This window comes from Furipterus horrens, unplaced genomic scaffold, assembly GCF_987537825.1.
Source record: "Furipterus horrens unplaced genomic scaffold, mFurHor1.1.pri manual_scaffold_2, whole genome shotgun sequence".
In the NCBI taxonomy this organism is placed as follows: Eukaryota; Metazoa; Chordata; class Mammalia; order Chiroptera; family Furipteridae; genus Furipterus; species Furipterus horrens.
Genome location: NW_028327172.1, coordinates 183,515,180 through 183,529,395, shown reverse-complemented (window position 1 = coordinate 183,529,395; position 14,216 = coordinate 183,515,180). Strand labels below are relative to the sequence as shown.

The window sequence follows — 14,216 nt, the reverse complement described above, 5'->3', positions numbered from 1 at the left end:
AGGTTGAAAGGGAATGATTTATGTCTAACTGTTCAATCTGCTTTGCTGCCTGACTTTCAGATCCTCCTGTTTAAAATACACTGGCCATTCTATATCTGGCCATAGAATTCAGAAGCTAACAGAATGAAACTGACTTCAGCTAACCAGCCCATAATACTTACCCACTGCTTGCTAGGCTGGGAATATAGTAAAGAATTCAATATAGGTTCTGATCTCATAGAATTTATAGTCTATAGCAGATATCAGATTCTTGGCTTCCAGAAATGAAAGTTGTTATGGTTTTTAGAGAAACTTGAAAGGACAATTCTGGCAGTTCTGCATGGACAAGGCTGTGCTTCACCCATCATTGCATACCTAGGGCTCAGCATATAATAAGGCATCTACATATGGTCACCGCATAAATGAGTAAATGATCAGATATAAAGTGGGTGCTTAAAAAAAAACCTAAACCAAGTGTAATGTATGCTTCTGAGTTATTTCAGCTCACCTAGGCATTCAATGTTGTTCTCTTTTTCAGAGCAACAGAAAAAAAATGTAATTCACTGTTGGGCAAGAATCAAAACCTTATTTCCCCTGTGCTGTGTGGGTTGTGCATTTGAGTTAACCTGCCTATTTTGGGGGAAAAAGAAAACTCAGGGAAGTTTGTGGTTTTATTTTCATTATGTTTTGAGGGCTCCTGGGTATTCCTTCAATCAACAAATATGCACTTGGTGAAGCACTGTCTCAGGCTCTGAGGATGTCAGGATGAGCGAGAATGGCAAGATATCCATCCACTGGGACCTTCTATTCTAGAACTTTCCATAGACCATTGAACTATTATGTTCACTATTAACTTTGGGTGATTATAATTACTACACATCACTTTTATAATGAGACCATTTTTAAGAGGATGGAGAAATGGAATTCCTCAACAAAGGATGGATACAAATCTGAGTTTGCTATACAACCCTTAGTGAGCAGATTCAAGGTAGTGCTGCCTCTATCACACGATGGTAACAAAAAAGCCAGGAACTCATTTACCAGAGAGTATATAAATAGATACAATCTTTTCAGAAAAAAATTTTCTGTTCTCTTTCAACCTTTTAAATATGTTTCTCTTCTAACCAAGTACTTCCAATTTTATGAATTTATCCTACAGAATGCTTGCACAAATAAAGAATATGTATACAAAGATGTTATTGCAACATTATTTGTGATAATGGAAAATGAGAAATAACCTAAATGCCCATCACAAGGGAATTGCATAAATAACTTACATTTATATTTATATAATAGAATACAATATAGTTTGTTTGTTTTTAATGAAGTACATCTGTATATACTGACTTGGGAAAATAACCACGATATATCTTATAGGGTCAGGGATAAGTCACAAAAGCAGGTTATTTTTTAAAAGGTCGAGTTTTCTATAACATCGCCAACATCTCAAGTGTTCTAATACCTTACACATGTTATCTCATTTACTCCTCACAACAGCCCTGTGAAATAGGTACTATCATGATTCTCACTTTACAGATGAGGAAACTGAGTCAAACCTTAACTTGCTCAATTAATGCATATATAAGACTTTCGACTTCTTTGTTTAGTTACTCTGCCATATCCAGGAAACAATTAACTTTCCCTTTAGCTTAGACTAGTTTGACTTGGGATTTTCCCACTTTCAACCAAGAGAACCCTAACAATCCACATATACATCAATAGAGAATGGATAACTATGGCATAATAATACTAAGTAGTTTTTTTTTTAAGAAGAAACTATATCCATTTATGTGATAACCCAAATACAGAGAGAAAAGCAAGCTTACAAGGTAAGTGTGTGTGTATGTGTACCTGTGCGTGCGATTTTATATACACACACATACTTAGAACAAAAAGGAGACTATGATCCAAAAGGTTAATGTTGGCTGCCTCTGGAGGCTAAGATGGGCAAGACTTTCACTTTTTATGCTTATATACTTCTGTATATTTTTTAATTTTCCTAAAAGCATATCCTACTTTTATAGAGTTTTTAGGTCAAAAATAACTATAGGAACCTGGAACCAATACAAAATAATATTGAAAATAAACTGTAATTGAAAAACAAAAATTAAAAAAATAATTACAGAACATTAATTTGGCACATTTATGTTATACCATTTCCCACTTCATTGCCTCTATTCCATATAAGAACAGAGGACTGGGAATGTGGAACCCAGGCTTGTAGTCCAGGCTACTTTGAATGTGTTATATAATCTTGGGTGAGTTGGTTTGCCCCTGTGGGCCTCAGTTTCTTTCTAAGAAGGGTGCTTGAAATAACAGTAGCTACTATTTCAGTGGTTTCTATGGGCCAAGCACTGTGCTATAAGCAGTTTCCTCACAATAGCTCTGTTAAGTTGAATACTATCTCCATTTTCCAGAGAAGAAAACTGAAGTACAAGTAAGTGTTGGAATCAGAATTTGAACTTAGGTTTAGATTACCCCCAAAATCCACATTCTTTCCACTGCACAGTCTCCCAGACACTTCTTAACTCACGCCTCATGGTTTCCTGATGTTATAGTTTGTATAACACACTTAAACCCAGGGCTTGACTCAAAAATCCTCTACCTGGAACACAATATGATTCTAAATTATTCCCTGGTCACTTTTATTATCATTACACTTATTCTTTATGGTGTATCAAACTCTAAAACAAGGTGTCTCAACTTGAACACAACTGACATTTTAGAAGACTTCTTTGGAGCTGTCCTGTGCGTTGCAGGATATTTGGTGACATCGGTGGCCTCTAACCACTAGATGTCAGTAGCATCCACCCTCCAGGTGTGACACCAAAAATGCCTCCAAACATGCTGCCAAAGGTCCCCTGGGGGAAAAGTCACCCTGGGGTTAAGCACCACTGCTCTGAAAGGAGAACAAAGCCAAAAGCCTGCATTAACTTGGAAGGAAAACTGTATTGAAAGAAGATGCTGAATCTAGTAAATATTTTTCCTTGCATAGAACTCTTTGATTTTACCAGCTCAGGCTCCAACTATTTCACAGTTGTTCACCATGTGCTAGTTACATGTAACTATCCAAGATTCGGGGAAATGGTGAATTAGAATAAATCTTGGACCTCAACAATGACTCCACTTCTCCCATAGGGAAATCCACTCCTGCCTGAGAAGAAAAGAGCCATCCAGAGGCTGCTGAGTGAGAAGGATATTCAACAGAGAACAGCAGTAATTGAAGACATGCTTATTTTATTCCAACTAAATAAAGAAATGCACAAGTCATCTGAGCAATGAGCTTAGCTCAAGAAATAAGAATTTTTTGTTTTGTTTTGTTTTTTGCTTTAATTATCAGTTATTGCACATAGCTGTCTTCCACACCTCCTCTCAGAAAATGTAGGTTAACAAAACTCATGCAAAGAAACATAGGAAAAGAGAAAAAGGGGAAATAAAATTAATCTAGTGTGCAGTTGAAGGTGGTTCCTCCAATTTCTCTTCTGTACTGCTCCATCAGCACGGTCCATTTTGGATTATTTTAATATCATGGCCCTCTTCCCTGCAAATTGAACAACCATAAAAACACATTTATTACCTGCCATACTGACACCGTCCCAGTATTTGTATTAAAAAGACCCAAGTCATTGTACATCACATTCCCTCTTGGGTGATGTTTATTTAAGCATTTTGAAAGCTAAATGAAGAAGACAATGAGGGTGACAGCCCCAACTGTGCCATTTTTCTCTAACTGTAGGGCACAGGGCACTAACCCCAAAGAATCACTCCAAGAAGACCTAGGGAGCCCACTGAAGAATGAGGTCAGAGAATAGACCCCTGAAATACAAATCAGCATGCCTGGAGGAGGCCCAGTCACTTGGCCAAGTGTGGTATACGAAAGGCATCAGATATATAATACACTTATTACTTAGCATTCACTAGGTAGCGTTATTCAGATCTATTTCCCAGCTAATGCTGCAGGGAATGTAGGTCACCAGCACATGCCCTCTGAATGTCAAAGAACATTTAATATTCTATTCTACAGTTTAACTATTGAATATATTTTTCACTTTGGAAAGTCACCCATCCATGGAAAGTGATGTAACTCTACAGTGGCACATGTCATTCTCCATCTTCAACCTGGAAAATGCACTAAAATGTCAGTGTGAAAACAGAACTAGTTGTGTGTGTATGTTATATCCAAGAAAGGAGCCACTACTTCTTAAGTAACCAAAATTCAAGAAAGACTAAAGAAAACGTGGCTATTCTGTACTGTTAAAATGTTACCTGATTTTCATGCACAGAGTACACTCGTTGGCATAAGTGGACATGTCGCTTCCACACACAGGGCTAAAGTCTCTGGGACATCCTGGTAACTGATATTGGTAACAGTTTGGCTAGAAAAGAGAAGGGAAGACAAACATTAGAGAACAACTTGAAACATTCTCATGGCAAACTAGCTGAGGGAGGACAAAGTCCCAAGTCTCCCTAGATTTCCTAGAAACATGCTAGAAAAAGATTTATTTTCCACACACACGCACACACACACACACACAAATGATTTTTCTAATGCAGAAATCAGATGCATTGGTTCAATACCTACTGCACAATAAAAGGTTCTCCAAGGAAGGTTCGTTCTGCTTATTTTTAAGCAAAAGCCCAAGACATGCCACCATGCCTACTTTATTATCCTCTAGCTTCATAATTTGCATTTCACTACCAGATCCACATGGATGTTCTATTACATTCCACCTGAATCCCTTAGCATAAAGCCAAGACACACTCGGGAACCTAACTTTTTAGTCTGGACTTGTAAGACACTGGCATTTAACAACCAGAGCTAAAGAAATCAGCAGGTTCAGAACTAGACCTTGGGAGTTGCTATGAGTTTCATTGTTTCTGCCCCAAAAAGATACATTAAAGTCCTAACCCCCAGGACCTCAGAATGTGACCTTACAGTAGTCCCTCTCTATATCGTGGTTCACTTATTGCGGCCTCACTGTATCGCGGGATTTTTAAAAATATTATGTTTATTTATCCCAGGTTTTTTGCTGTATTGCGGGATTTTGTGGTACTGTATATGTATGTTGTTAAAGTTATGTAGGTTTAAGAGTGTCAAATATGTTTAAGAACATAAGTAGTGTTTATAAAAGTGTGGAAAAGGTTAATAAGGGACTGGGAACAGTTTATAAGTGTGTGGGAAGGGTTTATAAAGCCTTAATATATATAAATACTAAAATAAATGTAAGGCTCCTACTTCGTGGATTTTCACCTATCGCAGGGGTGCATGTCTAGAACATAATACCCGCAATAAGTGAGGGAAACTGTATTTGGAAATAGGATCTTTATACAGTAATCAAGTTAAAATAAGGTTATTAGAGTGGGCCCCAATCCAATATGACTGATGTCCTTATAAATAGGGGAAATTTGGACGCAAAGTGACACACTACAGGAAAAGTCGTGTGAAGACAGAACACCATTTTTATAAGCAAAGGAGTGCCTGAGGCTGCCAGATGCTGCGAGAGGCAGGAACAGATTCTCCCTCATAGCCCTTAGGAGGAATGAACCCTGCCAACACCTTGATTTTGGACTTCTAGCCCCCAGAACAGTGAGACAAGCAATTTCTGTTGCTAAAGTCCTCCCAGTTTGTGGTTCTTGATCACAGCAGCCCGAAGAAACTGATGTGGGGTCAAAGCCTCTGATTTGATGGAATTGAGACCAGAGAGGAAACAGGTCTTGCTCTTAGCCACTAGTGCCCAGCAAGGCCAGGCCTAGAACCAGTCACAGTGTGTGCAGAGGCCCGCTTTAACCTTATATGGTCTGCTGTGTTTCTGTTTCATATTCATATACTTATGCATACAGTTGACCCTTGAACAATGCAGGAGGGTTAGGAGCACAAACCCCCCATGGAGTCAGAAACCCAGAATAACTTCTGACTCCCCCAAAACATAAGGCATTTTGTTTGTCCTAGTACATGGTGATCACTTTCCTTCACTTCAGAGTACACAGAGTCACCCGTTATAACACTCTGAATAAATGAAATACACCTGTTTATTGATAATATCTGGATTTGTAAAGACCTCAGCAGGGCTGGGCCAAACTCTAAGTAAAGAGTTTCGTTGGCCCTTCCCATCCTCTGGTGAACCCTCAAAGCTTCATTTAGGGGCACACTGTGTTCCTGCTGCACTGGGCCTTCTAGGGCTGCTCTCCCCCACAGTGGAGACGCCCTCTTATCCAGTGAGACTGGGACAAGTGGCAGTCAGTCGTTTAATTGGAAAAGTAAGTTAAAGCAAGGAAACGATCACAAAAAATACATACTCTAAGCATTTTATCCTAAAACATAAACGGAAACAAAATTGCCAGTTCGGCTTTTCCCAATTTGTATTCTTCTTTGTGCATTCCTCCATCTGGCTGCTGGGCACATGGAGGACCAGGAGGACAAAGGCCACATCCCAGGAGGGTACCACTGTGCACTGTTATTTTGAGCCTTTGTTACTTGCAGCTGAATCTAATCTTAACTAATACAAGAGGCAAGACCTTTCCTTTGAATGTTTCAACTGATTGGAATTCTGTGTGTTACCACTGCAAAATTCATAAATAAATCACCTAAGAATTCCTGTTTTGGTTTCTTTAAAAAAGGGTTTCTCAATCTCTATTCACATTTTTTTTATGATATAGAATAAAATTTTAATCTCTAGACCATTGGTAGCAAAACAGCAGGATAAGATAATAATTGAATACATAAAAGATTTTACTAATCTTCAGAACTCAATAGGAAAAGGTAAGCATACAGGGATTGATGTGCTGTGGGAATTGTTCAGAGAACGGAGGGGGCCATTTGCTTGTGAGGTACTTAAGTGGAGGGTGGTTGAATGAGTTTTTAACTGTTAACAAGTAGCATGCGGTGGGTCCACTCAGGGCTGAATGTGCACATCCCCTTGGGAGCTTGCTAAAAATACAGATTTGGGGTCTCACCCTAGACCTGCTCAGTCAGAACCTCCAGGGGTAGAATCTGTGTATCTAGAGTCCTCTGAATTCTGGTTCAGCTAGGGTTTAGGAACCGCTGCTCTCATTCATCTTGGCAGTTAGTCCACTCTGACTACTTGGTGAAAGCTAAGGAAAATGCACAGAGACACAGAATTTAATGCACAGTTCTAGAGAGCCCCCTGCTCTAGAGCTTTCTTGCCTCCCTTTATAATCAAGACATATGTTGCCTGCGTCCCTCTCTCTCAGAGATGACTAGGTGAACAGCTAGCTAATCAAAATCAATCTATGCTTGAAAGTCTTAGTTTTCTAAATATTCAACAAGAGTTTTCAAGTGCTTTCATCTCAAAGAATGACTAATATATGACTTTTGAAGAGCTGAGATAAGGAATTTCTTTTTTTTAAGCAGAAGACTTTTGACGTCCCTCAGATCTTTGGGGAACCTTCCCAGCTGGAAGGAAATGATGGTGTTCTAGTCTGTTTCCAACCTGTCTGATTCTCCAGATTTCAAAGGTAGGTTTGGCTGCTTACCATGTAATTTTCTGACATTCAGGTTACTCACTTCCTGGATTTCCTCTGACCTGAGACATGAGACTGTACGAACAAACCCTTTTCAGCCTTATTGATGAGGTCAAAGAATTTCATTAATAAATTATTCCCCCTAAACTTTTAATTTTACTCATTTACCCAAATTTGTGCCAAAGGAAAAAAATCGGAATAGGTTCATCATCTAAGGAGGCTCTAAATTATACCTCACAAAATGCCAACTATAGGGAGTCACCCCAGCAGACTGGTCCTCAGAGCTTCTGAAGACACTCTTTCTGGAAGAATAGAGGGGCATAAGCTATGGGAAAGCAGAGAAAGGTTTAAGTAGAAAGGCAGGCTGCAGTAAGGACATGAAACATTGTCCATGGGCACTGGGAAGTCTTAGGTTTTGCACAGGGACATGGTCTACTCGGAGTACAGATTTTGAAGAGTCATGGCAGCAGCAGTGAGGAAGACCACTTCGGGGGCTGTTATGCTAGTCTAGGTTAAGGGGTAATGGGGCCCTAAACTGGAGCAGTGGCAATGGAAATGGGGAAGGAAAAACAAAGATCTCTTGTATGATTGATCCTTTTAACAATCCTGTACAAATAAAGCAGGTTCCTACAGTATTTGCCCCAAGAGTGAGTGCCTCCTTAAACTTTGGACCCTAGGCACCTCATTTATCTTTCCCTGCCTAATCCCCACCCTCAGATGGAGGTAGGATTATCCCCATTTTCTGAAAGAAAATCAAACCCAAGAAAATTGAATCATCTGATCAAAAAGTATTACTGGGAACCTACTAAGTGCTGCAGACTGGGCACTAAATAACAAATAAGACATTATCCTTGACCACAGGAGTATACAGTTTACTGGGGGGAGAAAGTCAATTACAATTCAATGCTATGATGGGGTACTGAAGAGCACTGGATCTGGAATAAAATTGCTTGGGTTGAAACCATAGTTCTACCATTTCTAAGTGACTGTGGCCAAAAGGATACCTACTTCACAGGGTTATAAAACATTGAGTTATTACATATAAAACACTTAGAACAGTGCTTGGCACATAGTAAACAGTATCTAAGCATTTCCTGTTGAATAAAACCAGAATATGTTATTCCCCAAATATGGCTCTTTGACAGAAAAAATAATTTTGGCCTAAAGGTAGTTTAAAAAGCAGCAAACCAGGGATGGGCTGGATGGAGGGGGGCCAAGAGAGAATATTGGGACAACTGTACTAGCATAAACAATAAGATATTTCAATAAAATAAATTAAAAAATAATAAAAATATAAAATATAAAAAAAGCAGCAAACCCAGAAGAGGCTCTCATTATCCCCCCCCTTTTCTGCCTAAAGGCAGAATATTAATTCTCCTTAACTGGAGAGACTCTAGAATCTTACCAGCCTAGAGATGTGACCAGAGGGATCTGCAAACAAACCTTACTCCATTAGTTTTCTTCCATACATTTACCATGACATTGTTTGCTGCACCTCGGAAGCTGAAGCCATTTTCCTGTCATTTCTCTACAATCTATTGTTCTTCGTTAAAGATGATATATATACTGGAATTCTAAGCCACCTCTTTGAGTTAGTCATCTCCGAGTGCTCCTATGTGTACATGCACACGTTAATGAACTTGTTTATTTTTTTCTTGTTAATGTGTCTTTTGTCATAGGGTACCCCAGCTGAGAACTTGGAGGGGTAGAGGAGAGTTTTTTTTCCTCCTCTATACTATCATAGTGATGATGATGCAGTATGGATAGGATGGAAGCAAAGAGAAAGTGCATGTATGTTTACTTTGGTGGAAGAAAATAGGGTCAAAAGCCTTCCTGGAAGAGGTCTAATCTGAATTGAATACTCAAAGTTAACCTAACTCTGGAGGTCAGTCTCCCTGTATGTAAAGAAATAACATCTATCTATCTTGCAAGTCATTGTGAACATTGACTGAATATACAAATGGACAATACAAGACCAGATATTAAAATAGAAATTTGACCCACAACCTACAGCAAACTTCCCAGGAAACAAACTCATTATTTAGAATAACCAGCCCCGCTGCTGTAAGTCAGACTTATAAGAGGTCACATGGCTAGCTGTAGTTACAATCCAGGAAACTGAACAATAACCTCTATAACAAAAGGCCCAAACTGGTCAGGACTTTGTTAATAACTGACAGCTTCCCTCATTTTTGTTCCCTCTTCCAACTTAGGGCAAGTTGCAGAAAGTCAAACATGCACTCCTAACCAATCATATGCCCAACCGATGCACTACTTGGTTTTAGTTAGCCACTCTCCAGCTTCCCCTTGCCAACAGCCTTGAATCCGGGTGCACCAGAAGCCCTCCCTTCTCCCACTAACAAGCTTTCCCACGCCCCCACCTGTATTTTGAATTTCTGCCAAAATACAAGTGACCAGGCTGACTCCCTTGTTACATCAAGTTCTGAATAAATAGTTTTTCTTTGTTCTCATTTGGTTGGTCTTTGCTTCCACAGAATTTAATTTGATAATGTACTGTACACAAAAAAATGTTTCATACAAAGTGTAACTATTAAGCCAAGGACTTTCTGAATCATTAAAGGAGATATTAAAGGAAACAAGGCCCTGAGGCCTTCAAGGCATGAGCTATTTTCAACCCAAAGCCTCCCTGAGACTCTGGCTTCCAAAGCATCAACAGTTTCAGAAGTGGCAGGTCAGAACTGAAAACTAGCTCTCAGCCCCAAGTGTTGTGTGCTTCAATGTATTAGTAGAAACAGTACAAGTGGTTTCCTACTTACTGTTATATATTCTGAAGATTGATCAGACTGAATGTCCACAGAGGCTGCAAGAAGAAGACAGATATTTTAAAGTATGTGATTAAGGTCAATGCTTGTTCATAAGGGGCTCTTAAAATCAGCTCGTCGTTTATCCCGGCCATGCCGTCTCCTTTCCCGGGACTGGCTAACTTCTTTGAACCATCCCTGTGAACCCCACCCACACCCACCTCCAGAGGATAATCGGCTGTTTTCTGGCACCTCTTCCAACAGGCACACACAAAGAGCATTTGGTGTGGGTTCCATAACTGACCACCCTAGTAGGTTTGCTTGAGAAAGGACTATGGACTATAAAGGTCAGAGGAGTAACTCCTGATAATTCACGATATTCTTTTCCTCTGCAGTTCAGGGTAATGAATGTAAAACTTAACATTAGGCGTTACCATTTTAACTCCATTTTTAAAAAGGTGTCAAGTGTGGCTAAACTGAAGCCCCTTTCTCATAAGCCCCCGAGTTCCCGACGCACTTGGCATTCACCATTCCTAGTTCCCACACGCCAGGGCCACTGTGTAAATAAAAAACCCAACTCCTTATCTTGGGCTCCAGAAAGTCTGCTTTAAGGGAGAAAGCAGACAGGAGGTTGTCACTAAGAAGTAGTTGTGCGTGAAGCCCAAGCGAGAACTAGAGGGTCCCTGGCTCCTCAGCCATCCTCATACCCCGACGTTCCTCGGCCAGGAACTGCCAGTAACAGTGCGAGGAGGGCCGCCAGGGACGCTGGGATCCGGACACTCATCAGCGAGACTCCCACTCATTCCTCCTCCACGGCCGGCTGGGCCGACCAGGCTTGCCGGGGAGCGTTACCTGCCATGTTCCTGGTCAGGAGCAACAGCACCAGGCTCATCACCACGAGAGCCATCCTTCCTCCTCGGCCGGCCATCGGGTGACTGAGCGCTCCAGTGCCCGCGAGATGTGGGGTGTGCACAGGTCTGACACGCTACAGGGTGGGGCGAGGGAGGGGCGGGGCGGGGGAGAACGAGGAGAGGAGTTAAGGGAGGATAAGTTAGGAAGGGGAGGGGCGAGAAAGGATGGGTGGACAAGGGCGCGGGGGAGAAAGGGTGGAGAGGAAAGCAGAGCAGGCCCCCACGCTGGCCCCCTTCCACTCCACTCCCCCACCTGTTCCCCACCCCGCTGAGGATGGGAGTAGATGACTAAGAGGAGGATCTCTCCCTACAGCAAACAAAAACCATGTGAGAGCCCTGGGAAACAACCTTGTGGGCTCTGCCAGTCAACCCCTATTCCTTCAGCATCTGCTCGGTCCCAGGCAGTGTTTTGGGGGCTGAACTCAACAAAAGAATCCCTGCTCTCAAGATTTCTAGTGTAGGTGTTGGGGATGGGGCGACACAGGGAACTCCAAAACAACTGAATAAATACAATAATTTCTAAAATTAAGTGCTAGAAAATGGTGGGAGAAAGGGGAGACTTTCCACTGGGAGTTCGGGGAAAAGGGGCCTTTTAGAGGTGGCATTTGAGCTGAAAGCTGAGGCATGAGAAGAAGGAAGCCTGGAGAAGGCCTTGGGACAAGTGTTCCAGGCTCAAAGAAAAGCAAGTGTAGAGATCAGGAGGCAGGAGTCAGCTCAGTGTTTCAGCTGGAGCCCTGTGAGAAGGAGAGGGAAAGGGAGCAGGAGAGGGAGCTGCAAGGCCAAGATCATGTGTGGCTGGGTAGGCCATGATAAGGGATTTGGCATTTTTTCTGGTTGCAGGGATAAGCCAGTGGAGGACTTTAAGCAAGGGAATGCCTCTGATATGACTTATGTTTTAATAGTTTGGATGAAGAATGAACAGGAGACAGGAGATTTACCAGAGAGACAAATGAAGTGGCTTTTGCCGTGATCCAGGCAAGAGATGAGGACATGTATAAAGAGGACAGTTATTCTGTCCTTAAGCAACTAGGCACATGCTCCTAATTCAGGTCACATTGGCTGTTGCATTGTCACAGAGGCGAATATCTCCCTATCATTCCTTTTCTATGTAGTAGTTGCTGCTTGATAAAAGCTGCTGTGTATTTTTTTTTCTTTTAGATATATATGATAGTAGATCCTTCTGCTATAATTACACTTGGTGAAGTAAGACATTTATAGAGTTTAGGGTTCTTTAACTCTCCACACAGAGTGACTGCTAACACCAAATAGTGTGTTAGTGACATTTTTCAAGTGGTTAAGAACATTTTAAAATTGTTTATTCACAAGATAAATAAATTTAAAAAAACCAGAAAAAACCAAAAGCACACACAAACTCAGATTGTTCATTCAGAAATACCCTGCACTACTGTGTTACAAAAACTCAGACTTGAACCACAATTTTATGTCTAAGTCCCTGTGGTGTCTAAGATGCTAAAATAATGAAGAGGAACCACTGCCACTTTAGTGTGAGAATTTTTAAATATGGAAAATGACCGAACTGTCTAATGCAATGAGGCATTCATCAGAGTTTTGCATGAGATTTGACTACTTCAGTAGGACCCTACGTTGCTCATCTAAAATAGTTATCATAAAAATCTGGCTGGATTTTAAAACACAATTACTCCATCTTTTCTTTGAGCAACTGATTGGTAAAAGAAACAAAAGGAAAAGAGATAATATTAGATCCATGCCAGTAGCTTTGCTAGAAAGTAGTAAATGACTTATAGTAGGCTCAAGTTTTTAAGATATACTGTTTATTTAAACTATTTCTATCTAAATTCTTACAGAGTAATGGTTTTATTATTTATTATAGCCGACAAGGACAATAACTCTTGCCACTCAACAATGGAGTATCAGGAGTGCTAAGTATTGACGGAGAAGGAGAACCATGTGATTATCACAGCAAGGGGATTTTATGTTAAAAAACTGAAAAAGGAATGGTATTGTGCTTCATAAAGGAAAACACTTAATAAACACAGTATGACTTTTTAAAGTTTTTTATATCACCAGTCTTGATAGTTTATATTACAAATATATAATAATATTAAGGGAAAAAAGAAAACTAAGAAAAATAAAAGTGACAGTCATTGGCTTCAAGAAAAACAGAGTTCTTTCAATAATGTAAATATCAATCACTGATCAAACCAAAATTATGATTAACTATTTGGGGAGAATGGGAGAGGAAATATGCATAGGGGTAGTGAAATAGGAAGTGAGAAAGAGTTAAATCTTCTTAGTGAAACACAAGGGATGAAAATCTAATCTGAAAAACCAGAGGAGGCATTTACACATATTATTTAGAGATGGGAAGATATTTATCCAAATAATTAAAACAGTACAAATTGGCTTCTTCTGGAAACTGGGAAATGAGGCAAGAGGGTGAGAATAGAAACAACCCCCTGCATTTCTTCTTAACAAACTTTGCATGTGTTAGGGGCTAAAGTATGTCTCCCCCTGAATTCATGTTGAAGTCCTAACCACCAGTACCTCAGAATGTAACTGTATTTGAGATAGGGACTTAAAAAGGTAATCAAGTTAAAATAGAGTCAGAGAGAAAGTGGCTCTCTGAAACCCAAGGAGAGAGGCCTGGAGAGGGTAGGGGAATCTGCTGACACATTGAGCTTAGACTTCTAGCCTCCAGAACTGTGAAAAAATACATTTCTGTTGCATAAAACACCTGGTCTGTGGTACTTCGTTATGGCAACCCTAGCCAACTAATACAGCATGTACAAGTGATTTTTAAAAAGGTTATATGCATGTATCATTTTTATGAAAATAATTAAGTTTTAAGAAATTCAACAAACAGCCCTGACTGGTGTGACTCAGCGGGTTGGGCATCATCCTGAAAACTGAAAGGTCCCTGGTTTGATTCCCAGTCAGGGGACATGCCTGGATTGTGGGCCAAGTCCCTGGTTGGGGGCATACAAGAGGCAACCAATCAATGTTTCTCTCACACACTGATGTTTCTCTCCCTCTTTCTCCCTCCCTTCCCATCTCTCTAAAAATAATTAATTAATTAATTAATTAATGAAATTTAACAAAT

At 40.3% G+C, this 14,216-nt stretch overlaps 1 protein-coding gene across 1 annotated transcript; it reads right to left on the bottom strand.

Moving 5' to 3' along the window:
* Positions 1 to 3,212: 3,212 nt before the first annotated feature.
* On the bottom strand, positions 3,213 to 11,182 carry SPINK2 (serine peptidase inhibitor Kazal type 2). The gene is made up of 4 exons (XM_090268158.1): positions 11,076 to 11,182; positions 10,239 to 10,282; positions 4,246 to 4,355; positions 3,213 to 3,520 (listed from the first exon to the last, which is right to left on the bottom strand). Exons 1-4 carry the CDS (start codon positions 11,149 to 11,151, stop codon positions 3,475 to 3,477), a joined length of 276 nt encoding a protein of 91 aa, XP_090124284.1. The 5' UTR covers positions 11,152 to 11,182; the 3' UTR covers positions 3,213 to 3,474.
* Between the last annotated feature and the right edge of the window lie 3,034 nt (positions 11,183 to 14,216).